Source organism: Staurois parvus, unplaced genomic scaffold (genome assembly GCF_062004578.1).
Source record: "Staurois parvus isolate SC_StPar_1 unplaced genomic scaffold, SC_StPar_1.0 ptg000021l, whole genome shotgun sequence".
Lineage (NCBI taxonomy): Eukaryota > Metazoa > Chordata > Amphibia > Anura > Ranidae > Staurois > Staurois parvus.
In genome coordinates, this window is record NW_028317817.1 from 15,921,905 (window position 1) to 15,941,825 (window position 19,921).

The 19,921-nt window shown below is 39.6% G+C and overlaps 1 protein-coding gene across 2 annotated transcripts in view; it reads right to left on the reverse strand.

Moving 5' to 3' along the window:
- KAT2B (lysine acetyltransferase 2B) overlaps positions 1-19,921 on the reverse strand; it is a 130,088-nt gene that overhangs the window by 37,816 nt on the left and 72,351 nt on the right. For both annotated transcript variants that reach the window (XM_089691089.1, XM_089691096.1), the window contains exons 5-8: positions 18,070-18,251; positions 10,741-10,932; positions 9,307-9,413; positions 7,622-7,741 (exon numbers count right to left, since the gene is read on the reverse strand). In XM_089691089.1, coding sequence (XP_089547215.1) covers positions 7,622-7,741; positions 9,307-9,413; positions 10,741-10,932; positions 18,070-18,251 — 601 coding nt within the window. The remainder of the gene's footprint in view (positions 1-7,621; positions 7,742-9,306; positions 9,414-10,740; positions 10,933-18,069; positions 18,252-19,921) is intronic.

Consider the following 19,921-nt stretch of genomic DNA (forward strand, 5'->3'; position numbering starts at 1 on the left):
TGATAGGGATATTAGGGACATGGGAGCATCCACAGGGGGCGGACATGTTTAGAATGATAGTGCATCAATGGGTACAAATATTTAGATAGGTCTGGGGGCCCCCAGTCCTCCCATCAATCTCGAAGCAAAAAGCATACGTCTATTCACCCTGGGTCTCTTATTTCCCCATATGAATTTTAACACCTTCTGTTGGAAAATATGTAACTCAGACATGTTTATCATTATTGGCAAGGTATGAAACAAGTACCGAATTTTAGGCAAAGAATTCATTTTTAAACAATATTGTAGGCTATTTAAACCACTATGTACCGATATTTTTCTGTAGTACTAGTATATGGTTTTGCCTTTGTACTGTTCAAAACCTCAATAAAAACAATTGGAAAAGAAAATACATGTCGGTTCATCACCCACCCAGCCAGCACCCAGTGCATTAATATTATTAAAGTGGTAGTAAAGTGAAAATCTGAAAAACTTCTGACTGGCAGGGTTTTTATGACAGATCCTAGAGATATCTTCTGTCATAAATGTCCCCTCTACCTTTCAGTGGATATTGTGAGCTGAGCCACACATGCGCAGCCCAGACAACATTAAAGGCCCACTCAGTGTGCAGTGGCAATGTGACTCCCATGAGCATGAGGAAACCCGGAAGACAGACCAGGTAAAGATGGAAGCGTGGGGACCAGGGAGAGCCATGACAGTGCAGGCCTGGAGGACTCCATTTGTAGGCAGTCTGTCATAATGTACTAGTATGCAGTACCTGTCACTGCTTATGTTATCAGAAGGAATGTTGTTCATCCTTTGTGATAGCAATAAAGCTAATAAAAAAAAACAGTACAGTGTAAAAATCAAAAAAATATTTAAAAGAAAAAAATGATAAGCACCTACTCCCCCACACACAATTGTGCAGAAAGGCGTACGCAAGCATTGGTACGTAAACAGCGATCACACCACACATGTGAGGTATCGTCACAAACATCAGATCGAGAACAATAATTCTAGCACCAGACCCCCGTGTACATCTAAAGTAATCGACATAATATCATCTTTTTTTATTTTATCAAACAATTGAGTATTATATTGTGTTTGTGTGAATTACAATACATTAAAGTGTATTTTAAACTGTGGTTAAAAAATGCTGCATAAATACCAAGTGACATACAAAATTGGAACACCCACTATTTTATTCTCTAGGGCCTCTGCTTTAAAAATATATACAATGTTTGGGAATTATAAGTAATTTTCTACCACAAAATACTGATTTTTGCATGTAAACAAAAAATGTCAGAAAAGGCTAGCAGTAGAATTCTAGCAATACTTACTGCAACAGAAATTTCATTCACTGTTTTGTCCCCCTGTTTAGGATACCCCTTATATCTGTGAAAAGATCACCCTTTTTACTTTTACACATGTAACCCTGAAGTAGATTTCAGCTCAGGGCTTTTAGTTCCCATCTTTGAAAAACAGGCTGCTCTTTATTTTCCCTCAACTGCTTAAGTTTCATCAAATTATCTCTCTCATATTCTTGCTTTTTGATGTGGTTTCCTTCTTTCCATCTTACACATTACCCTATATGATTGCTTCTTTTCATAAGCTACGCTCTCATGCTCCTCATTAAACCATTTATTTTCTCTTGCGTTTTCTTTGCTAACGTCTTAACTGTTGCCTGCACCATAAATCTTTTGTGTTCATCCTGTCCTGTACATTTCTGTTTTGTTCCCATTGTAGCCAGGTTCTGGACTGCAGAAACATGGAAAAGGAGATATTGTCCTCTTTACAGTCAGGTTTACTTTCATGTTATACTGTTATGCTGGATGTTGTGTTGCACTATCCCCTCCAGTCAGCAGAAGAGAGCTATAACCAGGAAAACCCTTGGACATCTATGCAGAATGCCAAGGATCATGGGAATTGAAGTTCAGAACATCAACCATAGAATGTGATTCTTGGAACCTTACACTACAGTTCCCATAGGACTGAGCAAGAGGTAGAATGATGGAATTGCTGTTACCTGACTACATAGTGCAGGCGTCCATATGAGCACATCAGCCTGAGTTTACACATCTCAATGGGAAACCAGATTGATGGGGACCAGAGCTTGGGGCCCAATAGCAGTGACAATGAAGCAGCACTGCATGGACCGCAGTGATTAAATCAATTTCACCCTTGAAGCAAAGAGACTAGAGCAATCTCTTACTCTCCCTTCCTTGACTTCTGATCACCAGAGCTATCTGCGCAGAGGCAAAAGAGCCCCTTTCCTACAGTGGGTGTCTACAGCTGCACCACAGGGACTGGTGAGAAGGTGCACCGCCCAATACTTCTACACTGATAGCAGAAACTGAATCCCTGTAAGCAGGACATTTAGTACACAGCACCTACACTGTATGCTGGCTCACCAAGACTGTCATTAGGTCCACATACGTTGCTTTTTGGCCCCAAAAATAGCCAGCAGAAGAATAAAGTAAAGGACTGCCCCCTATAAAGCCCCCCCTATCTACTACTCACATAGGGTACTGCTGTCCAGTTAGCCTAGGCCTAGCATAGTTACACTTAATGCACTTTGGTAGCATAATCACCTGAACGCAGGAAATTTAACCACATTTCTGTCCATTGCTGCACTTACGGTGACCTTCATACTGTTTATGATGATCCTGGTGCATAGTGTTATACTATACCCACTGCAGACGACTACTGAGAATACCGTATGTTGAGTTGTACTATCACTATTGCCAATCCATTTTCAAGCTTTTATCGTTATCAATCATAGTATGTGACAATATATTAAGACTTGCTTTTACTAATGTGTTTGGTGTCTGTTTCCTGACCCAGCATCATTATTTTGTACCTGGTATTGCCTTTAGTGATATTGCAAGCTTCATCGAGGAGGTTGAGGTAAAGAACAGAGAATCCACCTTATCCAGCGGCTCCTGCAGGGGGTAGCGCTACACCCTTTGCCCTTCATCTTCTCTGCTATAGCACTATCTATTATATCCACAGCAGTTCTCTATCTTTCAGACTCTCTATATTTACACCTATTTGCGGTCCTATGGATTTCCCTAATATTGGACATATACTTTGCAAGTATATTACAAGCTAGTTAGTAATTACCTGAGCTTATGTTGGCACCCCTATATACCCTAACATCTTCAAGCTTAAACCCACATTTTGTATTTATTAAAACACATCCAGTCTCACTCTTTTTCAATCTGGTTTTCTTCTAGTGGCCTTATAAATAATAATAATGGTATTATATCTAGTCTGACAATATATCTCACTGTATCATTAGTAAGGGCACATATCACTAGGCAACAGCCATTATATGCTTTTTTTCATGTATATTTATTTTTTTATCATTTGACATTATATGGTTTCTATGTCTGCTACCATGTATAATGAACTACTATTTTGACGTTTCCCCTTTGATATGTTTTGCTTGGGTGGCCCTACTAGCAGCTTAATTGCTTGCCAACCATATAACTTACGTGATATGCACGCTCAGGCATGGGCTGGCTGTGCAGTGATTTGTTATAGAACATGCCGACCACTGGGTCCCAGCCACTGACTGACTACCGGGACCTGGTGATCAGCACTGAACATAGCTCATTGTAAACAATACAGAGCTTTGTTCAATAACAGGGGATCTTGCTGTTTTTTCATTCCCTGCTATGCAGGGAATAAAAGCAAAAAGATCCTTAGTGAAAGCAGCACACAATACACATAGTTAGGCACACAGTTAACCCCATGATCATCCTAGATGTTAACTCCTTCCTACCCAATGTCATTATTACAGTGACAGTACATTTTATCAGCACTGATTACTGCAATAATGTCACTGGTGATATCGGTGGCAGTTAGTCAGTTCTCCCCAGAGTTAGTGTCAGATTGTCTGCCGCAGTATCACAGTCTCATTATAAGTCGCTGATCACCGACATTAGTAGTATAAAAAAAAATAAATTAAAATTCCAGTACTAGATCCCATAGTTTGTAGACACTATACCTTTCATACAAACCAATCAATACAATCAATACACACTTATTGGGATTTGGTTCTACCAAGGACATGTAATAAAATAGATTTTGGTCAAAATTTATGAAGAGATTTGATTTTTTTATTGGATATATTATATAACAGAAAGAAGGTGATTGTAGCCGTATTAGTCTTCAATATTTTCAGATCATACAGCTGCACCTCCAGTAATGTTGTATACCTTATCCAGTGCAGAAAATGCAGCAAAGGATCTTATGTTGGTGAAACAGGACAGAAGTTGCAAAAAGGATGAATTTGCACAGACATACCATCAAGGAACATAAAGAAGATGACCTCTGCACACCTGTAGGACACCATTTCACCCAACCAGGCCACAATATGGAAGACCTCAATATTTTAGTTCTGAGAGGAAAATTCAAATCCATCCAGGAAAGAAAAACATTTGAACTAAGAATGATAATTCTATTTGACACAAAAGATAACGGCCTTAACTTGGACATGGGATTCCTCAACCATTATCTGACAGCTTTATGACTATCTATTAGCCAAAGCTTGACCCCCTCTGTGTGAGTGTAGTATTCCCCCCCTACCCCCCTCGCTTTTGATGTATCTTATCTGTAGCCTTTTTTTTTTCTCAATCCCTTCTAACATTCTGCTTAAACTTTGTGATTTGTAATAGTACTGCTTAGACCTTGAAGAAGGGGACATACCCCGAAAGCTTGTCCTCAAAATTGTATGTTAGTGCAAATAAAAAAAGTATCACGGACAGTACTCAATTGTTTCTATAACAGAAAGAAAAAACATTTTTTTTTTCAAAATTGTCTGTCTTTTCTAGTTTAGAGCCCCCCCCAAAAAAACAGATCAAATACCACCAAAACAAAGCTCTATTTGTGTGAGAAAAATTATATAAATTTCGTTTTGGGTACAGTGTTGCATGTCCACGCAATTGTCAGTTAAAGTAATGCAGTGTGGAATAGCATAAAATAGCCTGCTAAGGAAGGAGAAAATCGTTATGGAGGGCAAGTGGTTAAGCTGCTGCTTAGTCAGCATAGCTTATATAGTCACAGGAGAACATGCAAATCTGCCTACCACGATGAAAAAAGCAGAACTCTAGGATTTTTTTGGGCCTCAAATTAGGCAATTGTACACTACCATACAAAGGTTTTAGGCAGGTGTGATGAAATGCTGTAAAGTATGAATGCTTGCATGTAAAAGTTTCTGGTGGGCATGATGGAAGAATGTCCATCAGTATCATCGGAGATGGAAAGCTGTCCAAAGAAGAAAGTTTGTACAACCTTCCCAGTTCCGCCAGTGTAGCCTGCATTAAAGGGTGAGGAGATGAATGTGAGGTAAACTGAGCAGCTGCCCCGGGAATCCCCCCCAGAGGTGCTCCTGCAAAGTCCTGTTCCAGAGAGACCCAAAGTTTATATAGGCTATGTCTGCACCAGTCAAATACTCGAGTCATGTGGACTGCTGTGTAATACAAGGCTGGGTCTGGGAAGCCAATGCCCCCTCTCAATTTGGGTCGTAGCAAGAGTGATTTACTAACATGCGAAGACCTCCCGCGCCAAACAAAATGGACACAAATTGACCTTAAAGCGTGAAAATACGTCTGTGATCGTTTAATCGGCAAGGTCTGTAGGAGGTATAGTAGTCTGGGCATTACATTCATTTTGAGTACATTACAGCATCCAAACCAAGACAAAGCCAGATGTTTCCATTCGGCCAAGTTTTGTTGCAAGGAAGACAAAAACGGTTGGAAATTGCATTTGAAGGTAGAGTTCAGGTTCGCACGAATCTTTGTTCCTAAATATTGGATATAGTGTGTCGCCCATTGACATGGAAAATTAGGCCGTAGTCTAGAAAAAACAGAGTCAGGTAGTGATACATTGAGGGGTTCCGATTTTTGGAGGTTCACCTTAAAATTAGATAGGGAACCATAAAGCTTAAGTTCTCGTAACAGGGAAGGCAAGGAGGTAAGTGGTTCTGAAACATAGAAGAGAAGATCGTCCGCATACACCACGACTTTATGATGGTATGAAGGCGCCTGCAGTCCTCTTATGGTCGGGTTGTGGGGAATATGTTTGAGGAAAGGTTCCAAGGTAAGAACAAAGAGAGGTGAAAGTGGGCACCCCTGTCTAGTGCCGTTAGCGATAGATTACAAGGCAGAATTAAGGCCATTAACTCGAACGCACGCCGAAGGGGAAGAATATAAAGCAGAGATCCAATATAACATCGGGGCTGGCACGCCAAGATATTTAAGAGTCTCAAGACAGAAAGTTCAATCAACCCTATCAAATGCTTTCTCCGCATCAGCGGACAGGAGCAGTAAAGGGGTGTTCTGCCGTTTGGCCGTCACTATGCTGTTTATCGTTCTAACAATATTATCACGCGCTTCTCTGGACTGTATGAAGCCAGTCTAATGAGACAATGAGATATGGGGTGGTAACTGGCACAGAAAAGAGGATCTTTATCTGGCTTTGGAATCACTGAGATACTGGCTTGTAGGAGGTCGGAGGGAACCTGGCCATCTGTAATAGCATTAAAAGCATTCGAAAAATGAGGCATAAGTTGAGGGAGGAAAGTTTTGTAATATGCAATAATAAAGCCATCCGGGCCTGGAGCCTTACCGGGCTGGGTGGCTGCCACTGCCACGGATAATTCGTCAGCCGAAATTGGTTGTGTCAGGGATTCCCACTCCTCACGGGTGAGCACCGGGAGACTGGCTTTGCATAATTTGCCATTTCCGCAACATGGGTCTCTTGCTGAGATGCGGAAGGTGTGGGTCGTATATTGTAAAGGGCCGAATAAAACGTGCGAAAAACACTTGCCAGTTCCAGTGTGAAGTGGACTTTCGTGCCCGATGGAGACTGTAAGGCAGAGACAAAGGATCTTGTATTCTGAACCTTCAAGGCCCTATCTAGCATGCGACAAAAATATATATTTTAATTGTTTATTTTTATCAATTCACAAAATGCAAAGTGAGCTAACAGAAGAAGAATCTAAATCAAACCAATATTTGGTGCTACTACCCTTTGGCTTCAAACCAGCATCAGCTCATACACTTGCACACTTTGTACACTTGCACAAACTCAAAGATTGTAGGATTAGAGTAATGTGTATGATTAACCAAATATACCAAGCACGTGCTAATAATCATCAATTTCATATGTACATTGAAACAGAGTCATTAAGTGAAACAGAAACAGCTGTGTAGGAGGCTTAAAACTGGAAGAGGAACAGGCAAACTCTGCTACTAAGGTGAGTTTCATGTCACAGGTCATACTGTATGTCCTCCTATATGTCCTCCCCAAAGATTCCTACCGGAGTCTGTTAAAAGAAAGATGACGAATTGGGATAACATTTTCAAATGGATCAGCTTTGTTTTCCTGAGACAGCTGATGTCTAGGCGTGCACAAGCCCAATGCAAACTTTCATATTTGAATAGAGATCTTTATTTGGCTAACTTTCATTTCAAGAATGGTACAGCCAAAACACACTGGGTTATTAAAATGTTTTAAAGACAATTTTGGATGATACATTCGAGAGCTTTAACATAATGTATGGAATCTTTTGAACAGAAAGTACCAGTATGGTAATTATTTTCCAAAGTATTAACACAGGCCAGTTATAACCTACCAAGGCTTGATTCAAGTGCTGGTTTTCCAGAAGGACTCAAACTTCCACTGTTGGACTGATCGACTGATGATGGGCTAGCCACATATGCAACCGTTCTTGAAACTGGAGGATTGGTGATAACTACAGTGTTCAAAGAAAAGAAGGTAAACCAAATTCAGAGTTCAATTTCTTGCTAATAATTTGAACCTAAAATTCTGAGACTGAAATCAGAAACAGCTAACATAGATTATACATTATTTAATTACTGCATAACTAACTAATAAATGCAGACACTCAAGCCTAACATAAAAACAATGTTCAACACTTTGCTACTACAAACATTAAAAAATAACTTTGCTGAGCACTCATTATATTAACACTGGTAACACAATATGACCACAACATAATTTAAAAAAATTGTTAATGAAATTTCCACACCTGCAAAAGTAATATACACTAAATATTTATGAGATAAGAGAACCTATCTATTGACAACTCCCTCCCTGAACAATACTAACCTATTATATTGTAAAGCACTGAGCAAACTGTTGGCGCTATATAAATCCTGTATAATAATAATAATAATACAGCAGCCATAACACAAGTGATGCAAACGTGCCTACTCCCTCCTTCATTAATAACAGACTGTATGTATGTAATGATTATGGGAATTTCTACATTCTATTCTTCCTATGCCCTCTTGGGTTCTCCTTCTTCTCACCACAGTTAGGCTGCTTTCACACTGATCAGTTCTTCTTCCGCTTTTTTGTTTAAAAAAGTAGAAGAAAAATGTGGGCATATGCGTTTTTGCTGTGTTTTTTGCTCTAGGATCAATGTGAAAGTGGCCTTAAGCTCCATCTGCCCTTTAGTGCAAAATCCTCTAGGCTCATTTGGTAAAAAATTTTTTTCGCAGGGTCATATCAATCCAGTTGAATGACATGGCCTGCCAATCTGAATCTGTTTAACTTGAATGAATATTTGCTCAACTTCTCTAAATACCTTTGCTCCTGGTAGGAGAAAAGCTGTTAAAAAAAAAACACACGCTTATGCGCGTTCATGAGTTTGGTGCTAGTGCATTTTATTGGTCAAATATTCATTTATTCTGGTCATTAGAATGCATTACCACGCAAACTCACCAAAATTCTTCCAGTGTCAACGCATGCTTATGCACGCCTGTTTAGGTGTCACTGAGAGTCAAAGGGTTCAGTGGTTCCCAAAGAGCAACGTTAATGTTTTTTTTCCCACAGCTCATTAAAATTGCAAAACTTTTAAAAAGAGTGTGCAGAACATTATCCTGTCAACATGCTTTTGCCACCCTCCAACTAAAAACAAAATTATAGTTTTGGCATGAGGTCTACATTTCATTGTTTCAAGTGTTCCTGCACACAATTGCACAGCTTCCCTGATTCTGATTAAGCTTTTTCCAGAAAAAAATAGCAATTAAGCTTTTCCTACTGACAGACAACTAAATCCTCCAATCATAAAAAAGAGAAAAAACATGCACACAATCACAATTATAGATACTTTTGCAAAAGGAAATAAATTACTTGATATCCACAAATACATTTGATTCAACTTCAAAAGAATGTAATTAATTTTGTTCCAGTGTTATATCCAAAGATAAAAGACCTAAATGACACAGTAGATTTTTGGATTTTATTAAACATTTTTGGTTTTCTCAAAAGTTTTTATTTAAATAAAAATACCTGCTTGGATCCCGAGTTCATTTGCTCGAGAAGATGAAGACATAAAATCTTCATCCCATATAGGAGAATTCAGACTGTAAACCTCCTCTTCTAGCATAGACAGGAATCTAAATCAGAAATATACCACATAGTTACATAAAGGGGAACATTTGTACAATAAGGATGTAATAAGGAACTAAGCAGTTTAACTTTTATGACACATGAACTGATTTGATTATGCTGGCTATAAGAGCTTGACAATACAACATACAGAAGCATTAACTAATAACAAAAATTATCATTTAAAAACTGCATTTCGTATTTACTGAGGTTATCTTTGTGTAATATTAAAATTTGTTTGATGATCTGAATCATTTAAGTGTGGTGAATATGCAAAAAAATTAAAATCAGAAAAGGGGGAAATACTTTTTCACAGCACTGTACCTGCTGCTGTTCATTAGTGTTCAGTGAGCTGAAAAAAAATGCTGGGGGGTGGGGACACTTTAGCATCCCCACCTTAGGTGGTGGCAGACCCTGGCCCCACAGTGAGCACAGGAGTGACATCTCCAAATCCTCTCAAGCTAGCAGTCAAAGCCAAAGTCTTACATATCACAGTGCAGATATACAGTTATGAGGCTACAGAACAGGAATGTCTCAGCACCCTCACATACCAAGATGTGTACTGCTATTTTTCAGGAGGAATTCAAGACAAAAGAGTGAGATTTTTCAGGATGCTGCTTAGGCAAAACTAACATTTCAAGATGTTCTATATAACACAGTAATTCCTCACTTTTTGAGTTCAGTTACACTTTAAAAAGGCAGAATAATAATACTGTATTATATTAAAGCTTAGTACTATAAAGTAACTTGATTTTGCAGTAAACCATAAAAACATAAATATGCCAACCCACTCTGTGTATTTATGTTTCTGTTCTGAGCAACACATAGCTTATATTCCCATCTAGGCCTTTTGAGAAAACATTGTATGGTTCCTCAAAGAGCATTGGTATAGAAAGCATATAATTTTTGCATTTTATGAATCCAACTTGAAATCTATATTATATTTGCAATGCAAAGCATCAAAATAGGGAACATGTGGTGTGTTTGCTTCTATTGTCTACTGAGCCCTCCCTGCTACCCAAAACAAAAAGGGAGGATTAAGCAGCTATATTTTATGTTACAGACTTTGTTCTTTGGAATTTCCCCTTTCAGTGGAATGTCTGTTAGGGACAGTTAGCAAAAGCCGTAGGACGCCAAGCCAAAGCCGCAAGTGTTGGATGAACTCCTACATTGCGTTGTTTGTTTGTAAAAGCCATAATATCTGCAATAACAAACCTATTTCAGTATAGGATACTAATGTTTACATTTTCACTTCTGGCAGATATTGTATGCATACATCTGGCAGATGGATTCACACAGAATAAAACAACACAGGTGTTCTGGGATGTGTCATACTTTGGGAAGTGAGTCAGTATTAGTGTTCTCTTCTCCTGTGGCAGTTTGTCTTTCTCCTGTCTAGCCTGTTCCAGCAGCTGACGTCTCATTACAGTGAAGACAGAGCGCAGTAATGTGCGGCCAAACACCTGTGTTGTTTCATATCGATGCAAGCTGTCACAGAACTGGGGGACGTTGCAGTAGCAGAGCCACCTGCAGTAATAAAAACAGACATTTCATTATTTTTCCTGAACAAATATAACGTTTTTTTTTTACTGCAAAAGTATATTTCTCAGCTATTCTGAAAAGGAAAAAAAAATAACCTGAACATTCATTAACCACTTCCCATCCGCCCTATAGCAGAAATACTGCTACAGAGCGGCAGAGGTGCGCAAAATGACGTATATATACAAGATTTTGCTTTTCCGGGTAGGGGGGCGCGCGTGAGCCGCATGCACTCCCTACCTGCGCCGACATTCAGGGCCGCAGCTGTCAATCCACCAGCACAGCACAGCCATCCAAAGCTGTGAGCTTACAGTGTAGCACCCGGACACAGCCCCCTAGTAAAACACTCCCAGCACACAGTTAAGCCTTTGATCGCCCACACGTTAACCCCTCCCTGTCCCATGTCATTAGTACAGTGTCAGTGGTTTTTTTTAGCACTGATCACTGTATTGGTGTCACTGGGGATGTCAGTGACACCAAGTCAGTTCCCCCCAGCACCCCAGTATCAGAATGTCCGCCGCAGTCTCGCAATAAGTCGCTGAATGCCACCATTACTAGTAAAAATAAAAAATAAAACCCAGTATATATACCGCCATTTGTAGACGCTATCAATTTCAAGTAAACTGATTTCCATGTACTGGGATTTTTTTTTCAGCAAAGATGTAGCAAAAAGTCAAAAATATTTTATTTTTTTCTCAAAATTGTTGGTCTTTTTTTTTGATAGCGCAAAAAATAAAAAGTGCACAAGCAATCAAATGCCATCGAAAGAAAGCTCTATTCGTGGGAAAAAAGGACATATATTTCATTTGGGTGCAGCATTGCATGACTGCGCAATTGTCAGTTAAAGTAACGCAGTGCCGTAACGCAAAAAATGGCTTGTTCAGGAAGGAGGGTAAATCCTCAGGACGACAAGTGGTTAAATGCTACTTAAGTAAGTTTATGTTTTATAACATTTCCAATGAATGCACAGAATCTCCACTAACACAAAACAATAGTCTTATCAGCTTTTTTGTGTTTATTTACACATCTAGTTCTTTAAAAAAGAACAGGAATAACAACCCCCATAGCAACCTGACTACACCACTAAACTCAATAATAAATTATATTTTACGAAAGAAAATATTAGCTAAATACAAAAAGCATGTTTATGTTTACTTTTTGGTGTGTCTTGTGTATTTTTTCCAAGTTCTGTGCAGTAACCTTCAGATCTTATATCTGCGCCCTTCCTGCAGTTTTCAGCAGGCAGCTAGTAGTGCATGGGTTGACTTGAACAGGCTAAAGCTGGCCATATATTACACAATTTTCTTGCACAATTTTCTTTAGATCTACCAAAGCAATATAATAGGAGGTCAAACAAACAATTTCAGTTTGTATGCAATTAGGCAGGCCCTTGCACTACACAGTTAAAGATAAATCTAAAGGAAATTGAACAAGAAAAATGTATAATGTATGGCCAGCTTAAGTGAAGCACAGTTATGATGTCACTGTACTGTTATAAGGTAAATAACCTGGGTTTGCAAAGGCATTTGGTGTGCTCAGAGTGGATTTATAAACTTTGCTCTTTAGCAACATATTTAAAGCAAAGGTTTTGTGGCCAGCTTTAAAAACAATAATATAACATAACATATTGTTCATATGCATAATATACCTAATAAAACACTATCTCGTACATTTTGTACAGGACACCAGGGATAGGTGCTGGACAAGACATCTATTTCCCCACTATTTGGGTTATGGCAGGGGTCTGCAACCTTTAAGACATAAAGAGCCACTTGGACCCGTTTCCGAGAGGGAAAAAAAGACTGGGAGCCGCAAAACCATTGCAACATTTAAAACAAATCCGACACTGCATATATTGCAAAAAGCGCTCTGGTCATGAAGGGGGTTTAAGGGCCCAGTAAGCAAAGGGTTAATCAGGGCCACAGTGTATCGTCATAATCACAATCATAGCCTTAGGTCAGTGGTGGGCAACCTTTTCAACTGAGCCAAATCTCGCCAAAACCACGATTAAAATTTATTTTGAGAGCCACATTTTTAAAACTGAAAATACATCCCCCATATAGTAATTCATCCCCCATAGTAATTCATCCCCCCTATAGTAATTCATCCCCCCTATAGTAATTCATCCCCCATAGTAATTCATCCCCCCTATAGTAATTCATCCCCCATATAGTAATTCATCTCCCATATAGTAATTCATCCCCCCTATAGTAATTCATCCCCCCTATAGTAATTCATCCCCCCTATAGTAATTCATTCCCATATTGTGTCAATTCACTTACCTGTACTCCGCGCGTTCCTCTCGCCGTGTTCCCGCGCAGTTCTGGTCTTCAGGGCGGACTGTGAGAGGAGAGGAGTTCGTCACGCTGCCCCGCCTACATCCTGACAGCCAATGTTTGCCACGCTCTGCGGGCCGGATTATAAGGTCCGCCGGGCCGTAGTTTGCCCATTGCTGGGCTAGCTGCAGAGTCCTGACTTTTGGGGCGGCCGCCCGAGAGGAGGGAGGGGAGCGGGCGCCCGGCACACAGAAGAGCTGCATTAACCTCCCTGGCGGTATGATTCCTTCCGATTTTTTGTGCTGAAAGCGGTACCATTTTTTCGCATGGAAATAGTTTTTTATTGTAGGCTGTAATTTTTAGGAAAATTTCCCCACAAATCATTATCACTCAATTCTGCAAGTGGTTCTGATTTACTATCGCTGTTCTCTAGCCGGTCTAAAACCGCTTTTGACCTAAAGGGACGCTTTTTGGACGCCATGGACTTTTCTAAGTTTCCAGGCAGAAAGAACAGACAAAATGCAGGCAGGGCACAGGACAAAGCACTAGGGACAATATGTATGTGAAATGGGATGAAACAGCAATGTTTTACTATTGAAAATTGAAAAAAAAAAAAAAGACATTTTTTAAATTTCCCGCCGCCGGCGGCGCCCGTACGTCCCGACGTCACGGGGACCGGAACACAGAAGCCGGATGCCGGCATCGGCCGGAGGAGATGGCCGGGGATGCTGCAGGGGACACATCGCGGGAACGAAGGACAAGGTAAGTGCTGCAGGGACCCCCAGAGCAGCGCCGCATGGTAAGCCTGAGTGTAGCTCGTGGTATAGAAATTCTACCACGAGCTACACTCGGGAAAACCGCCAGGGAGGTTAAAAGAGCCGACCACTGAGCTACGGCAACCCTATTGCCTGTCACCTGGTGGGCAGTGTGCTCCGGAGCCTCAGCAAAGGTGAAAAAGAGCCGCATGCGGCTCTGGAGCCGCGGGTTGCCGACACCCGGGTTATGGTTACATTAAGCGGGAGTTCAAGGGACATTTAGTACTCAGGGTTCTCACCCATTCAGGGTGAGGCATTTAAAGGTAGTCTGGTCAGAGAGGAGAGGACTCATTTCTGTACTCTCTGGATTGGCAAGTCCTCACTTGGGACCCAGAGTTCAGAGGCTCAGAGAGACTTTGGATGGAAAGGAGCCTCCAAACCTTGAATTCGGGACTTGAAAACAGGGAAACTTCTGCTAGGGAGGCTTGAATAACAGCAGGAAGGAGTCAGCATGTGTCTATGAGGTACTGTGAAGAGATTCACAGCTGTGAACATGGACTATCTGGAGATTGAGACTGTTTTGCTGAGCTTCTGTGGCTATTCCTGTACCTCCAAGCAGACAAGAATCCTAAACCCAAGTGTAGGACTGGTATATTGGCGATGAGCTTTTTTGTTGTTTTGATTATGCGAGGATTATGGACGGCTTGCTTTAGAGCTGCTAGAGAAAGCTGCTCTTTTGTTTGCTTGTTTTGAATATCCAGTAAAAAATTGTGCTTTCCTGATTAATAAATTATATATATATATATATATATATATATATATATATATATATATATATATATATATATACATACATATACACACACACAGTTGTGTTCAAAATAATAGCAGTGTGTTGAAAAAAGTGAATAAAAGCTCAAAATCCTTCTAATAGCTTTTATTTCCATACACACAAATGCATTGGGAACACTACACATTCTATTCCAAATCAAAACATGAAGAGAAATATATCAAATTTGTGTTGTTCTTCTAAAAAATTTTCAGAAAAGTGAATATTAGACTGTTCAAAAAAATAACAGTGTTTGTATTCTTCTTTACAAACACAAACATTCACTATATAAACTGAAAAATGTTTGAAGATTTTGCTTTCCTTTGAATCACTTAATGCATATTTCGTTTGATAAGCACTGTTTCTGAGAACTGCTGTACATCTGTGTTGCATGGAGTCAACCAACTTCTGGCACCTGTGAACAGGTATTCTTCCAGCCCAGGATGATTGGACTACATTCCACAGTTCTTCTCTATTTTTTGGTTTTGCCTCAGAAACTGCATTTTTGATGTCACCCCACAAGTTTTCTATTGGATTAAGATCCGGGGATTGGGCTGGCCACTCCATAACGTCAATCTTGTTGGTCTGGAACCAAGATGTTGCACGTTTACTGGTGTGTTTGGGGTCGTTGTCTTGTTGGAACACCCATTTCAAGGGCATTTCCTCTTCAGCATAAGGCAGTATGACCTCTTCAAGTATTCTGATGTATTCAAACTGATCCATGATCCCTGGTATGCGATAAATAGGCCAAAAACTGTAGTATGAGAAACATCCCCATAAAATGATGCTTACACAACCATGCTTCACTGTCTTCACAGTGTACTGTGGCTTGAATTCAGTGTTTGGGGGTCGTCTGACAAACTGTCTCCGGCCACTAGACCCAAAATAACATTCATCAGTCCACAAAATGTTGCGCCATTTCTCTTTTTTTTTTCTTTTTTTTTTTTCTCAATCCCTTCTAACATTCTGCTTAAACTTTGTGATTTGTAATAGTACTGCTGTATTAGTCTTCAATATTTTCAGATCATACAGCTGCACCTCCAGTAATGTTGTATACCTTATCCAGTGCAGAAAATGCAGCAAAGGATCTTATGTTGGTGAAACAGGACAGAAGTTGCAAAAAGGATGAATTTGCACAGACATACCATCAAGGAACATAAAGAAGATGACCTCTGCACACCTGTAGGACACCATTTCACCCAACCAGGCCACAATATGGAAGACCTCAATATTTTAGTTCTGAGAGGAAAATTCAAATCCATCCAGGAAAGAAAAACATTTGAACTAAGAATGATAATTCTATTTGACACAAAAGATAATGGCCTTAACTTGGACATGGGATTCCTCAACCATTATCTGACAGCTTTATGACTATCTATTAGCTAAAGCTTGACCCCCTCTGTGTGAGTGTAGTATTCCCCCCCTACCCCCCTCGCTTTTGATGTATCTTATCTGTAGCCTTTTTTTTTTTCTCAATCCCTTCTAACATTCTGCTTAAACTTTGTGATTTGTAATAGTACTGCTTAGACCTTGAAGAAGGGGACATACCCCGAAAGCTTGTCCTCAAAATTGTATGTTAGTGCAAATAAAAAAAGTATCACGGACAGTACTCAATTGTTTCTTTAGGCCAGTCAATGTGCTCTTTGGCAAATTGTAACCTCTTCAGCACGTCTTTTTTTTAACAGTGAGACTTTGCGGGGGCTTTTTGCAGATAGCTTGGCTTCACATAGGCGTCTTCTAATTGTAACAGTACTCACAGGTAACTTTACACCTTCTTTGATCTTCCTGGAGCTGATTGTTGGCCATTTTGGCTATTCTTCTATCCTATCGAATGGTAGTTTTTCGCTTTCTTCCACGTCTTTCAGGTTTTGGTTGCCATTTTAAAGCATTTGCGATCATTTTAGCTGAGCAGCCTATCATTTTCTGCACTTCGTTATATGTTTTCCCCTCTCCAATCACCTTTTTAATCAAGGTACGCTGTTCTTCTGAACAATGTCTGGAACGGCCCATTTTCCTCAGAATTTCAGAGAGAAATGCACTGTAACCAGCATGTACAACATTTGCTGCCTTCCTTCCTTAAATAAGGGCAATAATTGCCACCTGTTTTTCAAAGAATGAATGACCTCACTAATAGAACTCCACACTGCTATTATTTTGAACATGCCCCTTTCAATTAGTGATTCAATTACACAGAATCAGCAGCATGCATGTCATGACTGTTGGGTCTGTTGGATTTCTATTACTCTACTACACCTGCTAGTAAATTATTTGCGATGTAAAAATATCATTTCTACCAAAAACAGTGATTGATCAGGTTAGTGATGTCTGACTGCTATTATTTTGAACACAACTGTATACACACAGTATATATACACACACAGTATATTAAAACAGGGAGGAGGGCTTAATATGAATTTCAAGAGAAGTCATGGCCTAATATACAGTCTGGGCCTAGGATTCAAGAGACAATGTATGAACCCAAGATCACTATGAGGGCTAACAATAGCTGGCTGCAGCAACTACAAGGTACCCCTGATCCAGTGCTTTTTTTTATTTAAAAGTATAACTAAAGCCAGTACTTTTTTGCCCTCTCTGTCCCACTGGGGAGATTTCCCTTTACTTCCGGCCTGTAGACACAACAGGAAGTGAGAGGATATCTTTCCAAACTGAGGGAAATGCCCTCTTAGACAGTTGTCATCAGAATGTGTGTCCCCATTGGAAGATTCCCCCTTCATTCCTGTTAGTGACAGCTCAAAATTACATATTTCCTATCACTTTCAGTACCAGAGACAGTGGTCACCAGGAAACTGGACACCAGAACAATCTCCTTAACAGGAACAGCAATAGAAACTTGACAGTAGTTCTAACCCTTCCCAACTCCATTCAAAAAAAGCTTTTGACTCTGAAGTGTAGTTCATATTCAGTTTAGGTAAAGTGTCAACAATTGTTGGCATATTTGCTAACTGATTTGCTTAGTTATTTAATATTACATTAGGTTGATAATATTAATTATTATAACAATGGTGTCATACTGGCAAACATAGTATTAATTATTAATTTCATGAGATGTTCATTATCCAGAACATATACAAAAGAAGGAATTATACAGCTTATTGCATTTTTGGTTTGATATGTTGTTTGTTCAGATGTACAATATTTATCATATTGATATATGCAAGTAGTATTAGTTCTGCTTTAAGCTATCCAAGTACTTATTTACTTAAGCATGTTAATATTTACTCAGCTATGGAATAAATAACATTACCTAGTGTAGTTGACTTTATATGCAGCAACGTCTTCTGTTGGGGATCTCTGCCTTCTCTGTGATGGAGTTTCAAGATGCCAGTAGTTGATACGGTTCAGAAACATTTTAGCCAGCTCTATGATAGTTTGTCTTTCCTTGGCAGGTAGATGGCTAAATTTGTATTGTACAAAATTATTTACACCCTTTAAGAAGATAAAACACACCAGAGATATTCATATTAATATATTTAACATACAATATATTTTCCAAATATACTGCACCTCACATTTTATAATATGGAGGCTGGTAGATTGTTGTTTTGTTTTATATTGAACAATCACATTAGTGTGAGAAGGAAATTGCAGCAGTTTTAAGAAGAGACATTGTCCTCAGTGGCCAAATAAGTGTTCGCTTTCATTTTCTAACTTGTAGTGAAAACACAAAAACAGAAAGAGAATTGGTGGTCATGGTTCCTTTCCCCTAAACCAAATGAACCCCACTTTCAAAATATACAAAACTTACCTAAAATGTAGGTTCCTGGTAATATTCTTTGTAATGCTTACCTGGCACAACCCTTCCACCCCTACAAATTTTCCCAGTTATTCACTATGTCACTTGCATGTGTGGCCCAAACCCCACTGACATCAATGTATAACCAATCAACAGATTGACAAGCTGTGGCCTGGCTTTATATTAAAGCTGGAGGTCGGCTATACATGTGCAGGATCTCAGGTGCAGGACTGTAAACATTCTAAAGAGAGGATGTGCACTGACAGGTAGCAGCATAGCAAAGATCACTACTGAGTTGTTTTTCAGGCAAGTATAGTACTATGCTAGGGAAGAACTTATCCTTTCATTTATTTTATTAAAGTTTGTTGCAGGTCAGCTTAATGAACTCCAAAAGCCAGAGCATTCAATATACAAACAGCAACTTTCAGCTATAACATTTGAACTCCGGCACAGCCCCTATTCTCCGACAGTGTAATGAGAGCACTTATACATATATAGAGACACAAATTGCAGAAAAGCATGTCAAAGTATATATACACTATCCAAAACAATCAAAAACAATAGGCTTGCCTTTAGATGTACTTCAACTTTGTAACTGAGAAATCACAATCTGAATATTGACCTCTTGGGGTTCATGGGGTACTTAGTAACTCAAAAAATATGTGCAGACACATTTTAGTATCAGCTTACATATAGAACAGGAATTATTTAGAGTGTTGCCTCTGTCTCCTAATACCATTGCGGTTAAGACTCGCCTTTCCATTGGCATAGTTGCTTCTGTGCATCCCCGAGCAGGCAGTCTCATTCATGTCTATTGGGACACAGTGGCTGCATGGACACAGCCGCTGTGTTCCAATATGTCATATGTGTAGGTGTGGGTGAGTGTCCCCAAACTCACCCTGGGTTACATTGGGAGCAGTGGCTGTGTACATGCAGCCCCTGCATCCCAACAGACAGCTATGGAACTTCTGAAATAGGGATGCATGCAAACACAGCCGTGCAAAAGACACGGATGCAATCTTCCCATGTGAACGAGGCACAAAACGGTTGGAAGATAGCTGGTAAGCCCTATATGGTGCAAATGGACACAAAATTCCTTGCTTCATGGCAGGAACAAGCTACAGTCAGGTCCATAAATATTGGGACATTTACACAATTCTAACATTTTTGGCTCTATACACAACCACAATGGATTTGAAATGAAACAAACAAGATGTGCTTTAACTGCAGACTGTCAGCTTTAATTTGAGGGTATTTACATCCAAATCAGGTGAACGGTGTAGGAATTACAACAGTTTGCATATGTGCCTCCCACTTGTTAAGGGACCAAAAGTAATGGGACAGAATAATAATTATAAATCAA